Source organism: Acromyrmex echinatior, chromosome 10 (genome assembly GCF_024713525.1).
Source record: "Acromyrmex echinatior isolate Ae372 chromosome 10, ASM2471352v2, whole genome shotgun sequence".
NCBI classification, from domain to species: domain Eukaryota; kingdom Metazoa; phylum Arthropoda; class Insecta; order Hymenoptera; family Formicidae; genus Acromyrmex; species Acromyrmex echinatior.
Window position 1 is genome coordinate 4,967,603 of NC_141861.1, and position 25,894 is coordinate 4,993,496.

General features: G+C 37.4%; 2 protein-coding genes across 2 annotated transcripts in view; both read right to left on the reverse strand.

The window, feature by feature from the left end:
- LOC147908240 (uncharacterized) overlaps positions 1-25,894 on the reverse strand; it is a 539,816-nt gene that overhangs the window by 26,254 nt on the left and 487,668 nt on the right. The window lies entirely within an intron of this gene.
- Positions 106-25,894, reverse strand: part of LOC105146752 (uncharacterized) — a 173,386-nt gene continuing 147,597 nt past the window's right edge. Inside the window, exon 6 of the mRNA XM_011057228.2 lies at positions 106-25,551. Coding sequence (XP_011055530.1) covers positions 25,466-25,551 — 86 coding nt within the window. The 3' untranslated portion in view covers positions 106-25,465. The remainder of the gene's footprint in view (positions 25,552-25,894) is intronic.

The window sequence follows — 25,894 nt, forward strand, 5'->3', positions numbered from 1 at the left end:
TATTGTAATATTCCAAGTAGCTTCGCTGTAGTTGCACATTCCGTCAGCTATAAATTGGAAATAGTTTTGTCAAACCACATAGTAAGCACGTTCAATCTCTACATATCGTCTTTTAGGATTCGTATATTTCGTACGAAAGTATTCATTCAGACCAATGTGACTAACCAAGATAAATTTGCACAACTTTTTAGAGAACAAAATTGTTGTACGTGCATTTTCGCATATCATGAAAGTTTGATGTTTTATATTGCAAATATTGAATGCGTTTCTGGCGGATCTCAAAATATACATCAAATATTGTCATACGGTCGAAAAATTATATTACATGTTTTTATTTAACAGACAAGTAACTTATATGTGAAACATTTGTTTAAATTTTGTATAAAAAAAGAGAAAATAAAAATTTTATAATAGTGAATGTTAACACTTTGTAACAATTTCGATTCTTATTTCTATGACTTTTACATAACAATAGTACTTGAAAAATTAACGCTTGAAAATTTTAATGAGTGCTTGATGTAGTACAATTAATTGCTCCTTTTTATATTCTAATTTCTTGGATTATTGATACCTTTTTTGGTTACATTATTGTAGAAAGGTGTGAAAATAATTATTATAAATGTCGTTCAGTGTATAACTATGAAGGACATTTATGCGGTCGTGTTACTGCGCATACGTATAATGATTCTCGCGTTAATTATTCGACTTGTCCGTCTGGGAGATATCAAAGTTAAATGAGACAGGATTTTGATAATTGTGGCCCATTATACATATATGTATATATGAGATCAAAGTAGTTAATTGTACTGCATACCGGCCTCGATAATCAATGAATTGTGACATATTAATTATCATTAATATTAACAGCACTACTGTTAAATGGATATTTCTCGACTTCGTATGCGAGAAGTGTAACGGAGCCACTATGAAGCTTTAAAATTTAATAGAATAATTAAAATTTGGGAGGAAGCATATTATATTTGTGAATATTTAATGAACCTCGAGTAAACTTATGTTTTTTTTGTAATAAAAAGACTATATTTAATAATTAATTTTTCGCGATAATTCATTTCCTCCACTTATAAAAAAATCCCTAAAAGTGAATTTATAAAAATGCAATACCCATCAGCCCGCTTTTCAATATAATTCTGCATATTAAAATGATAATTGAAATATGAAATTCTAAAATATCTCATTAATTATATTCGTTATGTCTCATTCTAAACGTCATTTATAAAAAGCGAAATAAATGTAAGGCAGTCAAATGTTAATATTCATCGTATTATTTGTCCTTTTATGTTCAGGATGACAAAAAAGTTTGGTACATAATTGTATATTTATTAAATCATTATATAGGTAGTAAGCTGATATTTTATTATTTATTTTGACGTTAAAATGATAATGTCAGCTTGTTACTCGAATAGTTATGTATATAAAAAAAAACAAACTTTAAAGTTATTAAATAAATAAAGTTAGTTATCTTATTAAATACCAAAAGGACTCTGTACCAAAAGATTTTCATCAATTAGTGAATTAAAGACCTTTATATTGACTGCATGAAAATAATTATTCATAGAAACGTTCCTTAAGTACCTTAAAGTTTGAATCAAAAGTGATCATTTGGAATGTTAATTATTTTTAGTATTTAATAAGATATATTTAATGCTCTAGAATTTGTTTTTTGTAATATACGTTACTATAATAATTTGAGAAACATAAAACTTGTGTTCAAACTTTTTTGTTACTCTAATCTCTAAATTCTTTGGAGTGGAAGATTTTACTCTAAAGAGTAAAATCTTACTATTAAAGATTAAAAATTCACTTTTTCCATAAGAATAGTAGAATTTTTATTTTTCGGAGGGAGATTTCACTCCAAAGAATTTAGAGAATGTATATTTTCCTTTCGTTTGAATCTTGACGCAATTCCGTTTAGCTGTAACACGATCGCACAATATTATTCGTCTAAATATGCGCAATCTGCCACACGCGTGAACGTTCTCACGGCGAGATCTCAGGCGGAAACGGATGCGTGTTCACGTATCTTAGCGTATAGTTCGTATCAAACTGTGGCGCGGAATCCGCATGGTGTTTGGCTTTTGTCTCGACTGTAAACGTTAAATATCGATTACCGTAATTGGCAGGCCGCGTTGGGCGTAGCTATTATATCGTCGGCAACCGCAGCCGCATAAGCGGTGCAGATTCATGGTTAGCGCACGCTAAATAATCCGTTAACGATCGATGGCGGCCAAACGATCGCCAAAAACATAAAAGCTTGCTGTTTCGATGATAACCATCGTTTTTTTTATGTAGCGATTTTTGTAAATTCCGAGAAGCGTGATAAAATATACATGGCGCAAACAACGCATTGGTGATAATTTATATTTTTGTATCAACAGAATGCGGTCGATATTTACTTAAAAGTATAGTAATAGATAATTATATTTCTACAGTTATAATAATTAATTAATCTAAATTTTTCGAAAATTTTACTTTAATCTTTCTAATCAAAATTTCATACGTGTACGTGCTATGCCAATTTTAAAAGTACACAATAAATGGAGAAGTGTGTAAATTGTTATCCATATTAATAAACGATAGAAGCACTCTCGAACATGCTTTCATATACAGTATACGTTCTATTCCATTTTATTTTATTTATCGATTAAATAATATATATACATGTTTCATATATTCCAAAACTATTTACTGCGAATGCTATGTTCAAACGTCGATTGCATTCTATCGCATTCCATTTTATATTCTATTTAGGTCAATATGATTTATTCTCTGACGTGGAAGAAATTTTCTTTGTATTATTTCAACGGAAAGGCACGTTGTACCGATTAAATTTAAAGAAAAATTAGAAGTGTATATAGGAGCTTTTTTGTATGAGAATATATGTGAAAAAACTGATTAAATTTGACAAAAATTGTATATATATGGGAGCTTTTTGAGAATATATCCGGAAAAAAAAACTATCAATCCAGACGCAACGCTCGTATGTCAACATAACGACATAGCACACCACACTCGTGGTGCATTACGTGCGTACAGTTCGAGAGCTTGCTGTATCGTGTCACAGTGCGGGCAGGTGTGCTTTCGCCTCGAATTTCCCTGGAATTTAACATCACGACACATGGCCACGGTATGCAGGAGAAATAGAGGCGTGGATGAGAGTATAAGAGGACCCGCGCGCGTTAGAATGTGTCAAAGGCGAAAAAAGGAAGAGAGCGCACAGTGCGCGGGCGAGACGAAGAGCAAACGGAAGATGCGGATGGAAAAACGGGTGCAGGAGAGTGCAATGAGAGATTTGCGCGAAGGAACGTGTTTTGCGATTGGGCGCGTCGCCGGGATTATTGGAAATGTAATTTCGTATATACGATACGCGACCGACGGAGGAGGCAGAATTACGTGTTCACGCGGACGTATTTAATGCCTGGCCTAGCTATCGGCTCGAGCGCGTCCCGATGACGCTCCAGTACCGGGCTTAAAGGTGATGGACCGTGTTAAACTGGTATATTTTCCGCGCTTTCTGACAAAGCTGATTTACGGGGATGCATATAACGGCTCCGGGTATGCGATACCACCGCTGGTGGTTTCTCGCTGGTGATGCTATACGAACACAGGACCATTATACCGCCGTAGCTGCGAAGTAATACTTTCGCCTCGTAATCGACTTAGGAAGGCGTCCTGAGATCCCAAGTAAATATATATACCCATAGATGACGGACGAGCGCGAAGCTTCCGCGAGTTTTCGAAACGCGAGACGGATTTTATCATCATGACGAACCTAAGAGAATTACGCACACTCTCTAAACGAGCGAAATTGCGCCGCGCCGCGACGGGAAAATTTGCGTGCTAAAATAAAAGATTAATTTTCTACAAACTGAAAATTAAAAGAAAACAAGACGTAATTTAAAGCTATCTATGAATACTCAAGTATACATGAATGAAACTGCACACCGATATGCATGATTCCGGAACAAAATCCGCGAACCAGATCCTTCAATTAAGGCTAACCCGAGAATCAGAGATCCGAATCCGTAGACACGATCCAGTCAGCCAGTTGCTGAATCAATCCTCTAGCTAATGTTGGAGCCAACACTACGTTGCAGCGTTGGATTAACTACACCTTAGATTTACTACATCGAATAATTTGATAATTAAACCCAACGATTCGTTATCGATTTTTAAAGATGTGCTATTTTTTTTTTAATATCCACACAGTAATTTCACAAATTATAACGAGAGAGTTATAACATCCCAGAAAATGAGTGCATCGTCTGTTAGCAGATATTCTTTCTCGGAATAAATGATTACATAAATTTTTGCCGTATTTTTATCGATGGTTTAATTACCACGCTATTTAAAGTGTGGAAGATTAAAAAATTACGGATAAATGAAGAGACTGCAAACTGCCCGAATAAACTTTGATAATGGGACAATATCCAAGTTTTGCATTAAAGGTCACCGGAAGGAAGGTAGGAGGAGGCGTTCATTACACGTTAAATTTATTTACTCATCCAACATGAAATTGCTGCGTTGTCGAATACGCTCGATCAATCAGCGCGCGCGTTCATACAGTTATTGATGCCAACGATTAACAACTGAAATATATACACCATTCACCGCGATCATGATTTCTGCGCGCACTCAAGTCGAAATTATAAATTCCGTCTTAATTGCGAATTCCGCTTGTACGAGCACTTTTCGTATTCGTAACGGCCCGGGGAAATCCTGACTTTAACCCGTTAATTTCGCCGCGCTATCAATTACCGGTTGCTGATTGCGAGCAAGCACTGCGGCTTAATATAAAACGAATCTGAGATTTAATTCATATCGCGCCGTAACTATAGATCAATCGTAAATGCGCACCGTGAATGAACGACCCGCGAAACGAATTACACGCGTCGTACACGTAGCTTCGGCAAAGAGAATTGAATTCCGATATCGCAACGAGGAAACGGCCAGCATGGCCAGGGAAAATCGCTTGGGATTCTCGGGAAGCCGGATGTACCTCCTCCCTCTCTCATACCGTCTACTCGAAGGTGGACGCAGCTAAGGAATTTCCTCATTGCGACGAAAGCGGTACAGCGGAAACGGTCTGTTGTCCGATTTTTATCGTTTGGCTGCATTGGCTACTTCACGCTACTTCAGCAACTTTTTTCAGAATATCTCGATATCGCTTGCCGTGCGGGAATGTTGCGGGACACACACACCCGGCGCACAAATCAAATGAAATCGATGCGTTCAATTCGCTCGTGCTGCACATTTTGAGCCTGACGTAGCCGCGCCACGATTGCCCAGGATGCACCGATTAATTAATATTTCGCCCTGACTATGCCATCAGTGACCTAATTGCTCTCATTTCTTTTGTTTCTTTGATTAAGCGACTAACAAAATAATGTCGCAATTCAGGACAATTTTAAAAAGATAACAAATAAATAAAAGATATTTGTGATATTTGTTTGTGTCATAAATCAGCAATATTCCAATTTACAGTCTATAATAACAGTCATATTTGTAGAATGTTATACCGCAAAAATAAATTTTTAATTTTTATTAAGTTCTATTAAAAGTATACTCGATTTTTTTTTTAAATAAAAACGTGATGTGTTCTTGTACTTGTGTAAATACAATATCACGGGTTTTATATTTTCAACATATTGGCAATTTATCGTGTGCTGTAACGCGAGAGAATCTACTAACAATTTTATTATCACCATCGCACTAGTATAATTTCTTAAACTATTGCCGAAAATCTATTAGTGTCATCGTTCAATTAATTTTTTTCTCCTAGTGACTATAGTAATACAAACCAAAATTAAATTTTCTGACCGTATAAAATTAATATGAATAAAAGCAATCGCGAATCCTTTGAAAATAATATCGTAAAATATACCGTTTTGTACATTTAATTAATTATCATATTTTACAGCCAAATATATGTATACGAAACAATACAATTCTATAGAATTCGTACGTATTTCTCATATAAATAAATAATATGCAAAGAAAATGCAAATCAAATGTACGTGAAATATTTTGATTGCTAAATTTCAGTTAAAACTCACTTATATTGTATTTTATTATAACTTAAAATTGATATAAATTAACAATCTTATCGTGTGATTCTTTCATATATCTATTAATAAGAAAGTACGGTAAATTTGTAAAATTTTTAATTATCTAAAAAGCATCAAATGTGAGAGTTGATTCTTTTAAATCGTCCTTTTCGCATATGCATTTATTTATTGTAGACGATATATAATCGCAACACTTCTACAATAACATCACAAAATGATAATTTGAAGGGAATCAAACAAACGTGAAAAAAAACATCTATTTAAATTTCGATGAAAAAAAAACGGACTGCCAGATGCGAATGTAAACAGCGAAGTCCCAGGAGATTGAAAAACACTCGAACTTTATGAGAGTATAATAAATGAAGTTGGTGAAAAACAGAGAAGCGAATTTCACATAAAGATGTGCATGCAAATTTCGCGTATCGGTATCCGAAATGGTTAATGTCCGGTGAAACGAAACCATACGCGAGCTGAACATAACCGCTGAAACAAATAATGAAATAATGTTGCTATATCGTAACAGAGTCAATAGTCGGCACTCATAAAAAAGTAATCGAGCGAGGGGATAGATTCTATCATATAAATAGCTAATTTAGAGCGAACGGAAACATTATACGAGAACGGCTAACGGTACTTTACGGTTATCCGATGCTTCGCGTAATCGCGTTCGGCGTCTCGTAAAATAACACGCTCGCGATGTATAAAACAACGGTCGCTTAACATTACTTGCGCTGCGACGCTGCCACGATAAAATGATACAACGTTGACCAAACCCGGTTCACCTCTGTGGCCTCGTTATATTTAAAATGCGACCCACAACTCGCGAGTTCTGTCCGCTCTCCCTCTTTCTCTCTCCATTTTTTATTTTACGCATTTTTATGTTACATCCGTGTACCGACATTCTTACACGCAGAAAAAAAATACTGCCACCGCACTGATTTACGTCACTAGCACTATACATTCAACGGCCAGTGCTCTTCGTCAATTTCGTATGAGCGAGACAAGTTAAAAGTTGCGCAGTTACCGCCGATAAATAGGATATACTGCTAGCGGGAATTAAATCTAAACGGCAGAACTTTTGTACAAGTTCCCCCTCTAATAGCTGTAATTCCTTCCGAAGAAATTGCACTTTCCGAGATTGCTTTGCCAAGTTTTAAATCAGAAGAAAATTTTCCTTATCTTGTCTCTCGCGAGAGCGCCGCGTAAAAAGTAAATGCCTAAATACGTGAGCTCGTTTGCCACTATCTCTATTATTCTCTGCAGATTACCGTAGATATCTCATCAGGGTCTGATTTATTGTATAAAAAGAAAGTGTTACATGTAAGATTTTTCGTCGGGACGATTATGCAAGGAAAAAAAAAAGAAATTTCTGTAAGAAATGCTATAATTTTCAAAATAAAAATAAAATAAAAGATATGTAATATTTTCTGTATAAAATCCAAATAATTCTGGGTAAGTTTATGAAGTCGACATTTGTACTGGGTTTTTCGTTCGCTCAGATACGACGGAAGTTCTTTATATCGTTAGATCCGCAAGTACAAGACAGAACTGTCACGCGATAGAATACACCCGCAACGCTGCATAAAACATCAGTTTGTTTACTACGCGGCGATCGTGCACTGCTAAAAGTGTCGCTCGTCGCTCTTATTTTCACGTGTCACTCGTAAGCGCACTGTTTTCCATTGCGCGTTTAAGTCTCCATCGTTATCCATACTTGTCTCGCGACGCGCGGAACTACCCGGTCCTGGAATTAATAACGTATCTCTGGTCTGTCTGTCTGTTTTGGAAATAGCACGACGCGATGTCGCAATGGACCCCGGGTGTAGCCGTCACTTTTTTCCATCGCGCTCCATTACGAGCGTTTCGTACGGATACGCTCGCTCACTTCGGACTCCCTCAGAGGATGAGCGATCCTGCGGATGGTAGATGGAGATTGGTGGTGGTAGCAGCGGTGGATGGGCACGCGCTTATACGGCGAACATCAGTCAGCATCACTTGTCATCATTTGAGCGATGGGGAACGGCGCGAGAGACGGCTCGTAGTCTATAGAGTAGCGCGAGCTATGCGAGACGGGCGGTAAAGCAGAAACGCCTCCCACGCGAACGTCTTCGTCCTAGGGCCGATCGTCTTCTCTCAGCTTCTTCCTTTCTCTCTTTCTCTGTCTCTCTCTCTCTCTCTCTCAGGTTGTAAATTCATTCGGCGGACAAGCAAGAGGAAGACGAGAGCCGCGCGAGAACCTAGAATACGAAGCCCAAGGGAAGACGAGATATGCGAGGGAATTCGCTGAGTAATTTGCCGCATTAATAATAACCGGGCGGCTCCTTGCGGATATAGCACTTAATCCAGAAGCCGGCGCGCCGGGATAGATGACGAGGAAGCGTGGCGACGACGACAGCGGCGGCAGCGACGGCGGTGGCGGCGATGGTGGTGGCGATAGCGACAGTGATGATGGTGATGGCGATGGCGGCGGGGGCTGATGGAATAGAGTCGCCAGACGAAACGAGACTCGAGTGTATAATCCATGACGAATGACGTTGCAAAATAAAATCCTGGTTGTGGTGTACGCCCCCGGTCGTTGCATCAGCACGCGGTGCTGCGTGCACCTACTTATTCGATGTTCCATTATGCTCTACGACCGGGGAAGGGTATATATTGTTGACCTGGATGCTACACAATGTGATTCCGTAACGTACCGACATTCCCCTCTGTCGTCTCTCGGTATATTTGTTACCGAGGCGGAGGATGATGAAGAGGAACGGAAAGTGGCGAGAGGCATAGTCGCAACTCCGCTATTATTCCGAGAATCACTTTGTTCCAATTATTTCCAACCTGCTGGCGATAGTTCGCGTTTTATGCGCTAACTGACCAACAAATCAGCCCAGTTGGAGCTGACAAGATTGGAATGGCTGGCTCGATATTCGCTAGGAAAATTGAAAGGCTTAGAACGTGGCTTAGAACGAAAAAAAGGAGAAGATAGACGGTAAAATTATCGGAGATGATGAAACTATATCTACTATAATATTACCGCAGTGGCTTGTCACTGGAGAGGTGAGAGACACACAACGTTTCGAGAAGAATGTCGGATTGAGAATGAAGAACGCGAGGAAGAGGATGGTATATTACACTGAAAAATACGCGAGTTGGACCCCGTAGGCGAAATGGCTCGTTGAAATTTCCAGGACGCGTTTCTTTCACATTTAATCGGGTCTATGCGGATTTGGTGGCAAACAACGAGTTGTGCGCGTGACTCGCGGTGAAACGTGTATAACCCAGTTTCCGGTGCGAAATGTCCGGGTTATACTTGAGAATCGGTCGCGTTATGGAAATGGCGAAACTGACGAGACAGGCGAGGGCATCATGAAGAACTGGATAATAGTACGGATGAATGACTATGGCAACGTAAACGCGTGCAGGTTAATGCTGAGAAATGCACGGAAAAATGACATACAGCGTACAGGACAGGATGTATTCGCGCGATTTTCAACGTCCTTCCGCAGGAGAGAGCGTAAGGAAGACGGATGTTGACGTCGCGACCATGGTCAATTTTTCACATCGAAAGTCGCGGCATTCAAAGATAAAGGCGCCCCGAAACATGCACACACTTCAGACAAGAAGGAAAAAAAAATGATAAGCACCACAACCGGGATGCGAGTTTCATAAATAACTGCGCTATTTGAGACGCGAAATGGATATCGTAGGGAATATACGAGCGAATATATCGAATCGTATTTCCTCGCGTTAACGGGTGCTCGTGCTATATCCGGCATAAATCTATTCCTTTTCGATCATTGCGCGGCGTGGACGGGAGTGAGGGGTAAGAAGAGAAAGCTAAAGTTTCTCGTATAACGCGGCATCGGTAGTCGCTTAACGTATCATAAAGATAAAATAGCTTTCGATGGTGATAAACGAGCGCACGAATATCTCGATATATGTACCTATCGTTCGCAGTACAATTTCAGTTGGTCTATTACTACTCATTCGCCACAACCATGGGGTATCACCTTTCGACTAGTGTTCCGTTGGAGATCGATGGTTCTCTCCCGGAAATCGATAACTAGTGCCGAAATTGCCGAAATTGAAATTTTCTTGTAGTGTTGAAAAAAAAGGGGTTATCAGATCTGACCTTCCTGCAAGAAATATTCCATACATCACAGAATTTCTAAAAATGTTTTATAGAATGTATAAATATTCATAGAACGCACATAGATGTTCTATGGATGTTGTGTATTATCTGGGATCTTTCCAAAAATCAAAGGAAAATTAATTAACGCACTTAAAAAAAAGATAATCAGAAACGATTAATCGGAGATGTTTTCCATGTATCGAAGAACTGAAGATTTAATAAAAAAAGCGAAGTTTCTGATCGCGAAAATAAGAGAGATGGCAACTGCAGTCACAACAGCTACTTTTAAGGCGATTATTCAGTCTTGTATTTAAGACCGTCTTGAGTAAAGTCTTAAGATATAAATCAATTACAAGCCGGTATTCACTCCGTTCTTATTTTAAAATCGTCTTAAGTAATGTTTTAAGTAATGTTACAGTCCTTTGATTGGTTCATGACATCTTAAGATTGTATTAAGATGATCCTAAATACAAGATGCGACTATGAATACCGTCTTAAGTATTCATGCGTTTTTAGATAGCGAGACATCTTGAGTCGAAGGGAGTCGAATGTCACTTTTGATCGAGAGCTGATTCAGTGATAAAGTTCAATCTAAGTCGCGAAAGAAATACGCGAGTAATAAGCACCAGCGGAAACGGTCGATCTTGTAAGGGACGATTTCTTGAAACGAAAGAATCTTACGATCTTCGCACAGTGCCATCCTCGTCCCGTTTTACGACCAGTGAAAAACAATTCGTCCTCGTATAAAACGACGACTGGTTCTTAAAGTATGGAAGATGTGAGTGGCTCTATGGGACGTCCTTGGTGAGAATTCGATAGACGGGTTCCTCACGTTATAGGGTAACAGAGTTACGGCCAATCATGTGGCACATGTGCGAGTGAATGATGTTTTCATGAGATATATATTCGCTGTCGACATGTAATATTAAATGTATTTAATTCTATGTTAAATCAGCATATAAAATAAATATTCTTAAAACAAAGAAAAAACACAAATAAGAAGGACTAGTTGCGTTAGTTAATTTCAATCGCGATTCTTTGTCTTCTTTTAATTGTACTAGCAACATATTAGTTATAAAATTTTACAGGACGGGAAAGCCATTATAGTGGCGCTGAAACAATGCCATATTTCGAGGCAAGAAATACAATGAAATAATGAATCATAACAAATTTTACTCAGGAAAAACTAAAAAAAATTTTTAAATATACTCCTATGTTTTAAAAGTTAATATATTCCATGCTGCGTGGATTACCGATTCACGCTGGATTTTTCATTCCGGTCATTTGATATCTTGACTGTAAAAAACAAAAAATGTAATCATAAAATAATTTTATATCACACGTGGATACATAATTAATATATGATCAATAATATCGAATCAGTAATATTGACAGTATGCATTAATATTTTTATTACTTTTATTTTTAGCCTTACTTCATGATAACACATTTTACTTTAGTTTTACGTACATTATTTATTACACTGTGACATACTCATGACATGGATTCTAATAAAGCGATACTAATACTCGAGAATCAAAATCCAGATCATCGTCGGTATATTTTACGTTAATTAATCAATATTAACGAAACACAATCAGTAATATTTGTTAATACTGACAGTATTATTGACCGTATAGGGTCATCTTTAAAATTGGCTTGACACGGAACATATCAATAATCATTAACAAATATTGTGTGCTGTGTAATACAATAACTAAATACAGATTCATGTAGACAGGTAATTTATATCAAAAATCAAAATTCAGACGTCATAAGCAATATTTTCATCAAAGCGACATCTGACCTAGCTTGAAAAATATGATCCTTTTTGTCAGTCATTTGTTAAAAAACAATGGCCGCGCGACGGCGTTAAAACGTAGATAGGTATTACTGAAAATCCAACGCAAAGCTATAGGAGTATATTACGCGTTCCGTTGCGTATCAACGAAGAATCCTAGACGATTTACAGTTTTTGTACAACAACCGGACGATCTCTACCGGATTTGCGCAACTGTGCGAGCTTGTTTGATCGCATCAGATCACGCGTCGGCACACGCGAACGTTTGAAACCTGCTACTTCAACCTACGCACAAGCGTGATATACGTCATGTCGTTCTTGCGTCTGTTTTCCTTTTTTTATTTTTGTCATCCGTTCATTTGCTCGAAATCGCAAACTCGTGCGATTTCGAGCAAATGCGAACATGCAACCGAGACTCCTCGACGATGCGGAAGTCACTCGGCCGAAAAGTCATACGGGCGCATACGAGTTTTTCAAACGACGTGATTCTCTCTGACTTCCCCGCGAGTCCGCTTTTGACTCTTTTTTCCTCGATGTCTGCCCTACACTCAGATATCGTCCGCTTCCATTAAGCGCCGCTTTGATCCATGGTTAATTAAAGCGCCGCTCATACTCGGCGTATAACGACGAAGCCTCCTAAGGCTCTATCCATTCTTTCCTGGTTATTTCATTCTCGATAGGGAGAAATCAAAGCCACTTGAAGAAGATACCGAGGAATCTTCGTCGTGAGCGGAGTATGATTGCGAGTAAGGTCTTTTTTTTTGGATGATAGTGGCAGGATAACACCGCGGCGACGAGATACTTTGTCTCGCATTTTCGCTCTAAGGCTTAGATGCGAAGGCATCTCGTGAGGAAGAGAAAGGGGACCCGGCGATTTATGCCGTGTTCCGCCGGCGAAGCGCGGCGTCGGTCGGAGGCCATTGAGGAAAGCTCTCGAGGTGATCGAAGCTCGTTGTAGCGACGATATATCCTCGCCACCACGATGCCGCCGCCCTACTCCCCCAAACTCCAGCTATCGCCGAAATACGATCGTTACGATCCCGAATCGAGGGTGAAGAGCGACTTCGGTTCCTACCCTTCGTGCGCATTGGGATGTGTCGATCGTGTGGCTGTATATGTGCCTGTCTCTGTGTGTGTATGTGTAATAAATGTGTGCGCGAGCGCTTGCATCGAGTCAGTATCGGATCGCCTGTCGCACACCCGGCGAGGCTTTTCTTGCGAAATTACGTGATTTCGCGAATCTCACTATCGCCAAATCGATTGCGGATATAAGATACTGGAGCTCGAAATGGAATCAATTTAGGATACGGTGCGGTACACCGACTTCGGCTATCACTTGCGCGAAGCAGTGTGGCTAACTGAAATTCAAAGATCGAGGGAGATCTTAATTCATCTCTATCGTGGAGGGTTTTCTAATTTTCCAGTCGCAACTCGGCATGCTCGAGTCTACTGATGGCTTAAGTTTTATCGAAACATTCAAGTGAATATATATATATATATAACTTCATTCTAATTTCAAATAACTTAATTACATTGAAGATGTTCATCGGAGCATATTAAAAATAAATGAAACTTATACTATAATGAGCGTATTATTTTTACAAATACTTGTTTGTGAATTTAAAATAGCAATTATAACATTTTTCTTTTTTAAAATTACTATGTGATGAAATGTGTATATAGCTTCTTGTTCAATATGTTTGTCAATTTAATTTTATGTTAAGTTTAGTGTCTCGTAAAATCCCCTACAGGCAATGTTGAACCAAAGTTACAAACTTACTTCTCATCTTATTCGCATGGTAGATTCGAAACTGAGTTATTACTCTTGGCTTGAAGGCATACATACTAAAATTTAAAGGACTTTCGCGCTTGCAGAAGTTTTGAATCGTTGGGTTTTAATACAGAAGCACGTTACGACGAAATTACCAGGCAAGCTGCGTTGAAATTATCATATATACATCATACAGTCACTTCAAATATTTAACAATGATATTTATAATTTATTATATTATGAATTATAAATAACATATATAATCATGACCGAGATAAAAAATTTTGAATGTAAAGATAATAATGCAAAAATAATAAATATATGTGTGTTATAAAATCTCCATGTTCCTTTAAAAGATTAATTTCTATTTCTATATTTTAACAATAAACAATTTAACAAAGCACAATTTTCAGCATCGTATATTTAATTTTGCTTGGTTTTTTATGGCGCAATTTGTGCGTTAATTTAATAAGAAGAAATGTTTTTGTAATTAAATTTATACGTAAAATATTTGAACAAACAAATCTAACTATCTAATTATATATGTGAACTAAAAATTTTATTTAAATGTTGAAAAGTTAAATGGATAAAAATCTCAAAGTTTCATTATTTTTTCGTTTAATTACTAATATATTATATACTTTATACATTAACTATTATATTTATTTAATTATCTTACATTAAATATTATATTTAACAAATTTTACAAATTAGTTTGGCAAATTGGAAAAGAGCAAAAGAAATGACTTTATTAAATTTTTATTGATCTCATATCTTGTCAACTTTTCTCAAATATCTGTACAATGATATTATGTTAAAATCAATGCATTTAAAATAACATATGTAATAATTATAATGTGAGAGTGAATAAATATTATTTGATGTTGTATTTGATCTACAACGAAATTAGTACCAATCTTATCTCTCTTCTTAATTTTGATCATTCATGCCAATTTAATATTTAGCGGGTCAGTTGCGTGTTGAATGCCGCGTAATCGACCTCACTATATCTGTTATGTCCCGTTTAATTAGCGGGGAAATAGAATGATCATCCAGCGCCTATTTAATGCAGCCTGGCTATGTGGATTTGTGTCTGTTGCGTTCGGATCTAAGCCAGAGAATCGTATTATGTAAGCTAGAATCAACGTTAATTATGACATCGCAATGAGATTCCCCGTTTCTAATTGCATCAGCATGAAGCCTCTTATGAGGATAAACTTAGTGGGCATCTTTTTATCTGTATCAGATTTGTAACCGATGTAGGCCTGTAAATGACAAACACGATATTATAATTAATCTAATCGTTACGTCACGATCGTAAATATAACTGCAGATCGCGTAATTATGTGCTTTTCATAGAACTACGGCATTTTATATTTCAGTAAAATGATAGAATGCAATTTTAATTTACATTCGTAAAATGGACGCAAAAAGAATTTTTAATGAACTTTTATTGCCCAGAATGTGTTGACTTTTTATAATCTTAAATTTTTAATGTGACTAAATTTATATATACATATATATATATATTTATATATACAATTTAATTAAATTCAATTGATTCAATTAAAATTCTGTGTACCTCGCTTTAATAAAATAAAATAACTTTTTCTATATAATTGATATAAACATTGTAAATATTCGAACCAAGATAATTGAAATAATTCGAATTGAAGTAACATGGATAATATTTTGAACAATTCATACGAATGATACGTGTATAAACGAAACTTTATCAATTTCATTTCGCAAATAGAATTCTATTTTGGAATAGTAGAGAATCCGTTCTTGGGAATGCGATAAATGTATTACTACTGCGAGTTCGACGTATTTAAATTGATTCGAAATATTTTAACAACGCAACTTTTACATTACTTTAGTCATTGTTATAAAAAAAAATAAAGCCACAAGATATTATAAAATATACAAATGATGTGCGATTACTAAATTTCAATTATCATTTATAGACTTACAGTGAGAATTGACAATAAAGCTTAGGAATAAAACATAAGAGCACCGATCTTCAATGTCCATTAGATGACACTAACCATGAAGTAGCAACGTTAATAGTTACAAGTTAAGGTCATTCTCGAGCTATAAATGGGCGAGTTTCGCTAAAGCATCCGGACTACGAGCGATAAGCACCCTGAACAGTGCTAGACGGAAAAGTGTTAAGTTCGCTCGTAAATGTGAGTGCGGCTCAAGTTTTTTTTCTACGTCTCAAGCTGCCTTCTAGCGGTCTAACTAGCGGAGATTCGTTTCAATTACGAGCGGCATTCGATACCTTTGGGAGATACCGCAGTTGGACGATGAGTTCCCGGTCTGTATGTACGTGCTCTGAAAATCGCCGGGATCGGCACGGCGCGAGAGATCCTGAATGGGCACCGGAATGGAGATTTTTCGAGCTGTGGGGTAAACTTCGGAATGTCATGTACGTGCAATGTGCGGTTCGTATCCATGCGGCGCGGAACCGAGGAGAAATCTTTCGGAATTTGTCGACGGGGAAAAGTGGACGCACACAATTGTGCGGGAGCGTGTGGACGGTATCTACAAGCATGTGCAAATTTACATAGGAGACCTGGAGGAAGACCTATTACGTTTATTCCTCTCTCCCGCGTGTAGTGTGGAACGTGTGCACGGAATGTGAACGCGAGGGTGTGCGAACGTGCGTGACGAACGCATACATGTACAATTGCGAATGAAGAGACGGCATACGAGAAACAAGGAAGGAAAGATGAGAGCCACCATGAGAGATGATACAATGAGGAATGGTATCTTGCGAGAACATACGAGAGGGCAATGAAAAAAGGCGAGGGAAAGAGAGAGAGAGAGAGAGAGAGAGAGAGAGAGAGAGAGAGAGAGAGAGAGAGTGTGTACAAGGATAGGATATACAATCACCGTTATTTATTGCGGAATGCTTTTTATATTTCCACGTATTTCATGCTATTTTATTCCTGTTGATAATTCGGTTTACGAGATGAAAAAATAGGTGTAAACGTTGCATCTCACGATATTATTAATAATTCCATTCTCTTGAAAGGATACTAACTATAACGTTTTTAAAAAATCAAATTTTTAAATACGTGGAAATAATTTATAAAAACCTGTGCATTCTATAATATTAATAGTGTAATTAATATAAAAATAATACAGAAACATTGAGAGTATGCATCATTGAAGCATTAAAAATATGTCCTCTCTTTATTTGTATATATATTTTATTTTATAATATAACTCATTAAAAAGAGAACAAAAATTTCGACTCATCGTTAGACGAATTGTGTGAAAATAAGAATTATAACATTACAAATTAGTAACCGTTATTAAAACTCGGAATATTAAACGTAATGAACAAGCAACAATGATAATTCTGCGTGGAACATCTGCGGGTTGTAATGATTCATACATCAGAATGTGATGGGAATTAGGATTCTCGCCTCGAGGATCGTCTCTATTTTGCAATCAATATCAATTCATTCCATTAAACAACGTGTATGTCGAAGCTGTCTGTAACACGCGGCGACCCGATGAATTACAAATGTAACACGCCGGCAAAGTGCGCGTTAAATTTCCATAGGCAGGTACTTAGCCCGAGCATGTCGGGTCGCCGTCCTGCAACTGCCAGCTCGTTCGACTTTGCTATTTCGTTATCGGAACGTGAGCTACGTGCTTCTCGGTACGCGATCACGTTGAAACGCGCGCCTCGATTTACGACCGCGAAAAGAACAGGAAAACGTTCCTCGTCGCTTCGCGCGAGGGAGTACTATCAAGACGGCGCTTTAAACCGCGGCGTTTGAACGCGTTCGAAGATAATTTCGGAGCGAATCAATTTGACGATATCAGCGATAATGTCGGGACGAGCCAATTTTTATTGAGCACCACTTACGCTCGTATCATTTAATGGCGAGAAAGAACGAAAGATCGTGCGATGGTTCCATCACCAGTTCGGATTCTTGTCTACGTGTAACTGTTGGCACGTTTGGTAACTGTCTGGTTAATCTATAAATATAAAGCTTTTTTAGAACCATATAGAATTGCGATAATAATTCTCAAATTAAATTCTCAAGATCGTATAGATATAGACCAGTATATTCATAGTCCGATTTTTATATTTAAGATATTATATTAAGGCAATTTTAAGATGTCATAAATCAATCAGTATCTGAAGACGGTACTCAAGACAGTCTTGAAATAAATATGGTCTATAAAGTCGGCAAAATATTTTATTCTTTGCTCGCAGCCATATCATTGGAAAAAAAGCATATTTTATTGATTTTGAAAAGATAAGACAATATAAAATATTAAGTAAGACAAAAAAAACTATAAGTAAGATAAAAAAAAAATAAAGCCTCATTATATCGGTCTAGTCTCTTTGCAATAGCGATATAGTAAAGTAAAATTGCGTGTTATTTGTAAACGCGACAATTAACTTGCGATGGGTTACGTAAAGGATGGTTTACAGAACGTTAATAGCGTCATAACAAGGAGAATATGTAGGTCAGTTTCTGTGATGTGTTTTGAACAAACATGTTATCTAAAGTCCCTTGTTTCACTAAAAAAAAAAAGACAACAATTGGTTTGTGTACTTTCCGAATATTACTAAAAATTTTAAGAATACTATTACCAATATTTTAATACAATCTACAACATAAAATATAAACCTAATTCTCTGATGTTATAAATAAATATCTTTGACGTGAACTTTTAAAGTAATTTTTCTATGTAAATTCTTGAAAATATAAATTACGAAGATAAATATTTTAAACAAAACTATAAAAGTATTTATATTATTGTGAATATTCCTTTGATAGTTATTTTCTCTAAATTCCTTAAATATTTTCATAATTTGTTTCAGAATTCAAAATTGAATAATATACATAGTTTAGCAAGACCATCTTATGTAGTTAAACGGAAGACTTCATATAGCAAGCAGTCTCTAACACGACAATAGCTTTCACGTGTACTGTCCGTAGTAAGTATGGTCTATTATAACAACAACCCAAGAGCTATTCTCGCATATCATGGTATTAAGTCCTATTCAAAGTACATAAGACGTCATATGTTGCTAACTCTCTCACAGCTCACAGCTCTTAATATCAAATACACTCCAAATATCATCTCGTTAAATGATCAGATGTGAGTAATAATATTCAATTAAAATCACTATAAATACAATGTAAAGTTATAATTAATCACTTTTCAAAGTTAATCGTTTGTTAATCAATTCCATGAAAAGATTATAAAACTAATTTCGTATAACTGAATTGAACAAACAAAAGTACATAACTACAATATTATATACCGGATGACTCGTATTTTTGATATTTCCTTCTTTTTTTATGTAGCAATATATTTGATCTGTATATTATATTTATTCAAAGTAATGTACAAAGTAATGTCTCGAGCGAACTTTGAAATCTGATCAAAACTTGTTCGAATAAAACGCGGAACCGCGAGGCGCGTAGCGTGTCAACGCGTCTTACTGCAACTACGAGTGGGGTTTCTCGTTAAATCGTATGAAGTACCACGTTTAACTACGGCAAGGGTTTCTCAGGTCGACTTCTCCTCTTAGGTATGGGCAAACATTTGCTTTTCTTAGTATCAATCCGTGGGATGCGTCGGTGAGAGGATCGTTGCGCGGGAAGTATCTGCAGGGTCGTTCTAGAGCGGTGTAAAGAGAGCATAAAGCACCCGAGCTCCATTACTCTGCCTTAGTAAATCGGTACCGACGCTGAAGATCGCGCGCGCGACCCAATTCCGACCGTTCCTGTTATACCTAATACCGTATTTTATCAAAGATAATGCACGCCCCTACATTGAATAGACACCCGTATTGTCACCCGTGGTCGCGCGAAAATGTCCGCTAAAGCGCACGAAAACGGCTTATAAATTGTTTCCTGGCTATTGCAGAGGATCGACGAAAGTTTTGAAAAATGGATTCTCGATAAACGAAAGCTATTTGTTGCCTTAAACAAGCGTATTACTCGTATTAATAGCGCCGTCATATCCGGTTATTGATGAAAATGCATCTTTTTCATTTCTTTTACACTATAAATAGAAAGACATGATCGTAATAAAAGCAAAATAGATTATACTTTTTTATTGTCAAATTCCTAGAATTGTTTTATTTTCTCGAATAAGATTCTTGATTTTTTGTTTTTTTTTTCGACAATATTTAACGATATACTATTAATGATCGATTTATTAAAAACCATCAATGGATCGTTAAAAAAAGAATATTCTGAAGAAACTATGACTATGACAATATCTCAAAAAAGAATTGTTCTCAAAGAATTAAATAATAGAGTAGGATCTACGAATAAAATAAAGTAAATATTTTTTTATTTTATTTATCAAATAAAATACTATAAAATATTCAAATAAAACAGAGCCTGTGTACGAAGTCAAAGTAGGTGCTTTTATAAAAAAAAGCAAGTGTTGTAAGTTATGCATGTAAAATGTAAGTAAAAAGAAATATCTCTATCTGCAAGAATAATAAAATATGTTTTTTTTTCACTCCATAATAATGTGTTGGACAAAAATTATAAGTAGGTATATTACGTACATGTATATGTATAAGATTTGCGAATTATAATTCTGTAAACGCATTCTATATGGCTATGTTATGAATATCTATTATCACATCGATGAGGAAAGATGCTTTGTAAAGCGAAAGATTATTCATGAGAAACATAGGATGAACTCTTGCTTTTCTTGTGTCTATCGCTGCTAAAAGCATGCAATTTCCTTCGTATATTTATATATGATACGTTAACAGAGTTAGCATAAAATTTCATATAGAGTCATGCATCAAATTAATAGAGTTCATTTTAGTGTCATTAATTACGACCAGACAGAAAAATTAAAGTGAGTCCCGGTTTATAATAATTAAAGATTCGCATGAATGAAAACAATAACTTTGTACGGATATCAAACTTATATATCAAAGTTTTTAGGGAGAGCTAAAGAATAATTAAAAAATAATGTATGCTATAATAACTTAATCACTTTAATTTAAAAAATTTGGAAATTCTCTCTCTCTTTCTCTCTCTCCAGTATCTTATTTCAAACGCATATCGATATAATGAAAAAGGCATCCGTCGTCGAACAAATGTACATATCTAATTTAGAAACATGAGGAAGTATGTCGAGCAACGTTAATAACGAGTAAGAGAGAGTGTCGAGTTACGAGGGGGTTGCGCTGCTGCTTCCAGGTGCGCGAAGGGTGGATGGGCGGATGAAGAGCCTTCGTCAGCAATAAGCGCGATCACGTATACAACGGTCGTACAAGCGCGCTAACCAGCAAGCCAGCAAGGCAAGGTGGGATATCAGCAAGCGACGAAACAAAGTTTATTTTGAATCAGCCACGGTAACCCTGGAGTCGCACTATGCCGGCGAATAGCACCACGAGTACCACAGCAGATTCGACGCTCCTACCGCAGAGCTCCGGTTCTCAACAACGGCTCAACGGACACAGACAGACAGAAGCTGGAAGCTAGCGCGACCCAGAGAGGTGAGCCGGGAAAAGGAAGCAAACATAGAAGCAAAGCGAAGCAAGCGATAGACGAGAGATGAGAACGAGGACGGGGAGAGGATAGGTACGCGAAGGATGGTCTAGCCGACGATGGTGATTGTTACGGCGACGACGTTTCAGTTAGCTGAAACGTCGTTTCCTTTGACGCGTCTGTGTGAGGAAGGAACTTGTCCTCGATGAGGTGTACAGACGTGCACGCGTACACCAGCGCGGACGACGCCGCGCGTAACCATTGCCACGTAGCTGTACATACAAACAGCCGCACACGTGCGCGACCGACGCTACACACGACCGAGGAGGGATTCGAGGGATACACAAACACCGAGTTCCTGAGGCTTCCTTGGTATACGCTATTTCAGGAAGGGTGGTTGGATGTATCTGCTTGCCCGCGCGCGGTATTCGTCGTGCAAACTTCGAGCTCTTGCATGGGCGCTCCTTCTAAGACTTCGCCCGTAGTTGGGCTGTATAGCGGCAGAGAAGCGTAGAGATCTCGATTCGGGTTAATTGTGGGCTTCGTTCTATAGACTTGGTACTCGGGCAATGAATTTTAGGAGGCGCGCGCACGATATCGCCTCGTCTCGCCTCGCTTCGCCTCGCCGCGCCACCGACGCGACGCCGAGGAGGCGAGAGGTCGGACGGGAGCGAGCACCGACAAGCGGATATATTTATGCGCGCTCGTGGAAATTCTTCGATCTGATTGCGAGCGCAATTGCCAGGGGAATGAAAACGTCTGCATTTAGTGAAGTACTGTTTTCAACGCGCTACAAATAAGACCGCAGTTGTTCGTAGCAGCGGTGTATATTTTACTTTTGAAAAGCAAATATATCTAGGTAATTAAAAGAGCACAACTTTAAAAAGTAAAAGTTTATAGATTTTATAATTAAAGAGACTTGAGGATAATATCGAAACATATGCAAATATACAATGCTTTTCGCATTTTTTATATTTTGAGTTATATATTAAGTTAATTTAAATATTAAATTATGACATATGTGGAAAAAAATTTCATTAAAAAAAATTATTACATAATTTTTAAAAACGTTGACAAATTATATCAAATTTTCTTATTTACAAAAGAAACTTAAAACGAAAAAGTTAGTTCTAAAATTATTCTTCCTGCCTTTCACATCGTACACCGTATTTGTAAATATAATTTTTGTCAATTTATTCGTTTGCACGGTATGCAAGACTGCGTTTATATTTTAATATGTGGATTGAAAAAAATATTGAATATTTATATTAAGAAATTGTTAACAGTATACTACAGAATAAAAATATCTGTAAGAGGTTCGGATTGTTTTCAACCTATTGATAGAAAGATAGAGTTCATGCGCTAGTTTATTATGCTGGATAAAAATAAATATTTACATTAACTAAAATGTAATGCCCAAAAACATAATATAATGACTTGTAAAAGATCTTAAAACTAAAGACACTTAAACATAGACTTTAAAATTCCAGATTTAACAAAAATATTTCTATTTATCTTATTTCTAACTTATATATAAGTTGTAACTTCTCTTTAGAGATATCAGAAAACTATAGTAAATCGGATTTTTATCTCACTTACACCCATTTACAAAAACGAGTTTCGGGCAGAAATTAACTGTTCTTTAAAAAATTGTTCTGTCTACATCATACTTCATCCAATAATAAAATTTCCATAAAATTATCCATTAACACACTTGATACATTAATTTAAAGTATTTGTATATTTTATCACATTATAACTATACAAATTAAAAAAAAAAAGATTAAAAACAAGATGTTATAACATGACTTGCAAAAACTATAATGTATTCTGCTTCTGCATTCAAATTAAAACTTAACGTTCATGATTATCACCATAAATTATTAATTCTACAACTTTCAAAAACGCACTTCGTCCGAAAATATCGATAATGTCGATTTCCATGCGAAATTATTAGCACGTCCGACATCGATCCCTACAATTTGGCACGATTTAAGGTACCAGGCAGGAATCGGCGAATCCGCTTGCATGAGAAATAAGGGTCGTGGTTCCACGCGATGCCTTCCGTGCAGTTTCACGCCGATACGCATTACTTCGCAAAGATTTGTAAGCGGTCGCGAGCGTGCCAAATGCTGTGGTGTGCGCCGCGGGAGAACGAAAGCGGAAGGAAGGGAGGAAAAGACGTTCTATTCCAGGGTGGAATAGGGGTTAATACGGACGATTTCTGTGTTCAGGATGAAGGAACAAGCTGCACGTATATAGCCAGCTTATAGACGCGCGGAATCGTCCACGGAGTTTATCGTCCGTTTAATAAAAAGGAGATAGGAGGTGGGAGAATGAAAAACGTAACGTTCGTGCCATCCTTTCCAATGCGTCGATTTCTCCTCTATCTCCTTCGATAAATCGATCTCGAAACGAAACCTTTCCCCAGATTATATGCCCGACGACATCGTATATCTGCTAGATATTATAGCTTTAATACAAGGATTCAGTGACGCCATTAGAGATTGGTAAAACGCGCCGTCCAATTCAAACATTATGTTTTCAGAGTCAAGATAAGAAGGGATACTTTTAAAACGAGAATAGAACGCGTACTTTATCGTATTAAAAAAAAATACGGAAGATAGAAACAGATCGATCGAAGTATATTTTTCTTTGGCACGGCGTCATTAAAGAGCGAGTAACAAACTCGTTAGAAAACAAATCGTACGTAGGTCGGAGGCTAACAATCAATGTAAGTACATAACTCGTACGGCCGAGTTCTTCCGCGGCAGCAACAACAGCAACAGTAGCAACTACGCTGTTCTTGTAGTTTTGCAAAAACGTGAAAAACGAGAAGTTAACAAAAAAAAAAAGGGGGAAAAAACAAAAGTCAGCAGTCTGATCCCGTGTGCGCGCCCAGAGCGCTCTTTGCTTCAAAATACACGACATTGATCCGACTACGCGACCGAGTCCGAGCTTTTGAACAATGGATTCGAATCACCATCCTTGGCGAGTGTAACAGAAAGATATTCGAGTGCGTACCGAGTGCGTATCGAGTGCGTTGTTGCTAGAGTACAGGGAGGGTATGATTTCGCGGAACCGGAGAATCCGCGCTCTTTTTCCCTTTCGGTATGAGAAAACTTTTCGCACCGCTTTATCCGTGTCTGTTCCTTTGTGCGATCTCTATGGCTTGGCTCTCTTCTCGTCAATGATAACGACGGAAGAGACGTCTCTCATTCTCTCACTCTTCTCTCTCTCTCTCTCTCTCTCTCTCTCTCTCTCTCTCTCTCTCTCTCTCTCTCTCTCTCTCATTCATTCTTTCTTTCACAACAAGGATCGCAAATCTTCAGAAGCGGGCTGTACAAGCACTTATAGATGTATACGTGCAATCGACTTCAAAGTCCTGTCTCTTCCCTTCTTTTCTCGCTGTCACTCTTGGAACAAATCCCTTCTGTTCATTACTCGTCAAATGTCAAATTGAGCGTCGTAATAGTAATCGGACGCGACTAATTGGCTATGCTACTTCGATTCTCCGTGCCGTAAAGCGCGTGGCAGTGGATCTCCTAACAGCGGATTTGGCTACGGTGATCCTTTATCCGATTATCTATCTCTCCATCGGTCACGATCCAGGGATCGTTAACTGGTATCGCCGCTCCTCTCTTACTCAGTTCGTATATCACCGAAAAGACAAACGAGAAACAATCCGTGCATACCGGCGTGTCTTACAAAATAACGATACTATATAAAAGGGAGGTGGTAAAATATGTAACGATAACACGATCGACGATTTCGCGGTCGATAAATGTGTCACATTAAACGCGTCGTGTCCTTTTTGATTCAGGGACGTCAGAGTGTGGCGAAATGATTCTAATTATTATGGCAATGCTGCATCAGAAAATGATTCACCAGTTGAAAATTAACATCGCGCTGCTATTAACGATTGCACACGGGGAACATGTAGAATTTATGATCCTGACCCGTTCAGAAAAAAAAAAAATTTAATCCACTAGAAAAAAAAGAAAACACTTAATAATCATATATGGTTTAACAATATTATTTGTTTCTGCGCCGTCCATACGCGGTCCTTAAACCCTGCCTCCATCGTCTTTTCATCCAGCCCTTTCTCCCGCTGACTAGTGTGCTATTTATCATGCGACGCCCGTGAGCTCCCTTTTCGTGGTCTCAGGCGTGCCGTGACTATCTCAGAAGCAGATGGAGCGTGCCCAGGCAGAGTATTGTCACAAATGTCATCGTATGCGTGCCGCTTCCGTTTTCTGAGGTTACTGCAACACATGTTAAAAAGAAAAGTTATCATTTCTCGTTATTTTGTCAAATGGCAAGAACGTATAGTTTCTGGAATGTTAACTACTATACTGTCCGGCACTGATTTTATCTTTGACTTGCAAAGTATCGTTTCCAGAGATTTTTTGATACTGAAAACGATACTGTCCAAAAAATATCACGTCACATTTTCGAGAAAACTGGAATAAGCAAAAAAATGACGATTTTGATCATATTTCAACTGGTATTGCAGATAAAGAAATTTTATTTTTTAATTTGTCTACGCTATTTTTAAAGTGCTATTTTTTATCCTTAATTTTTTTTAAGGCCAAGTTACGGGTTAAA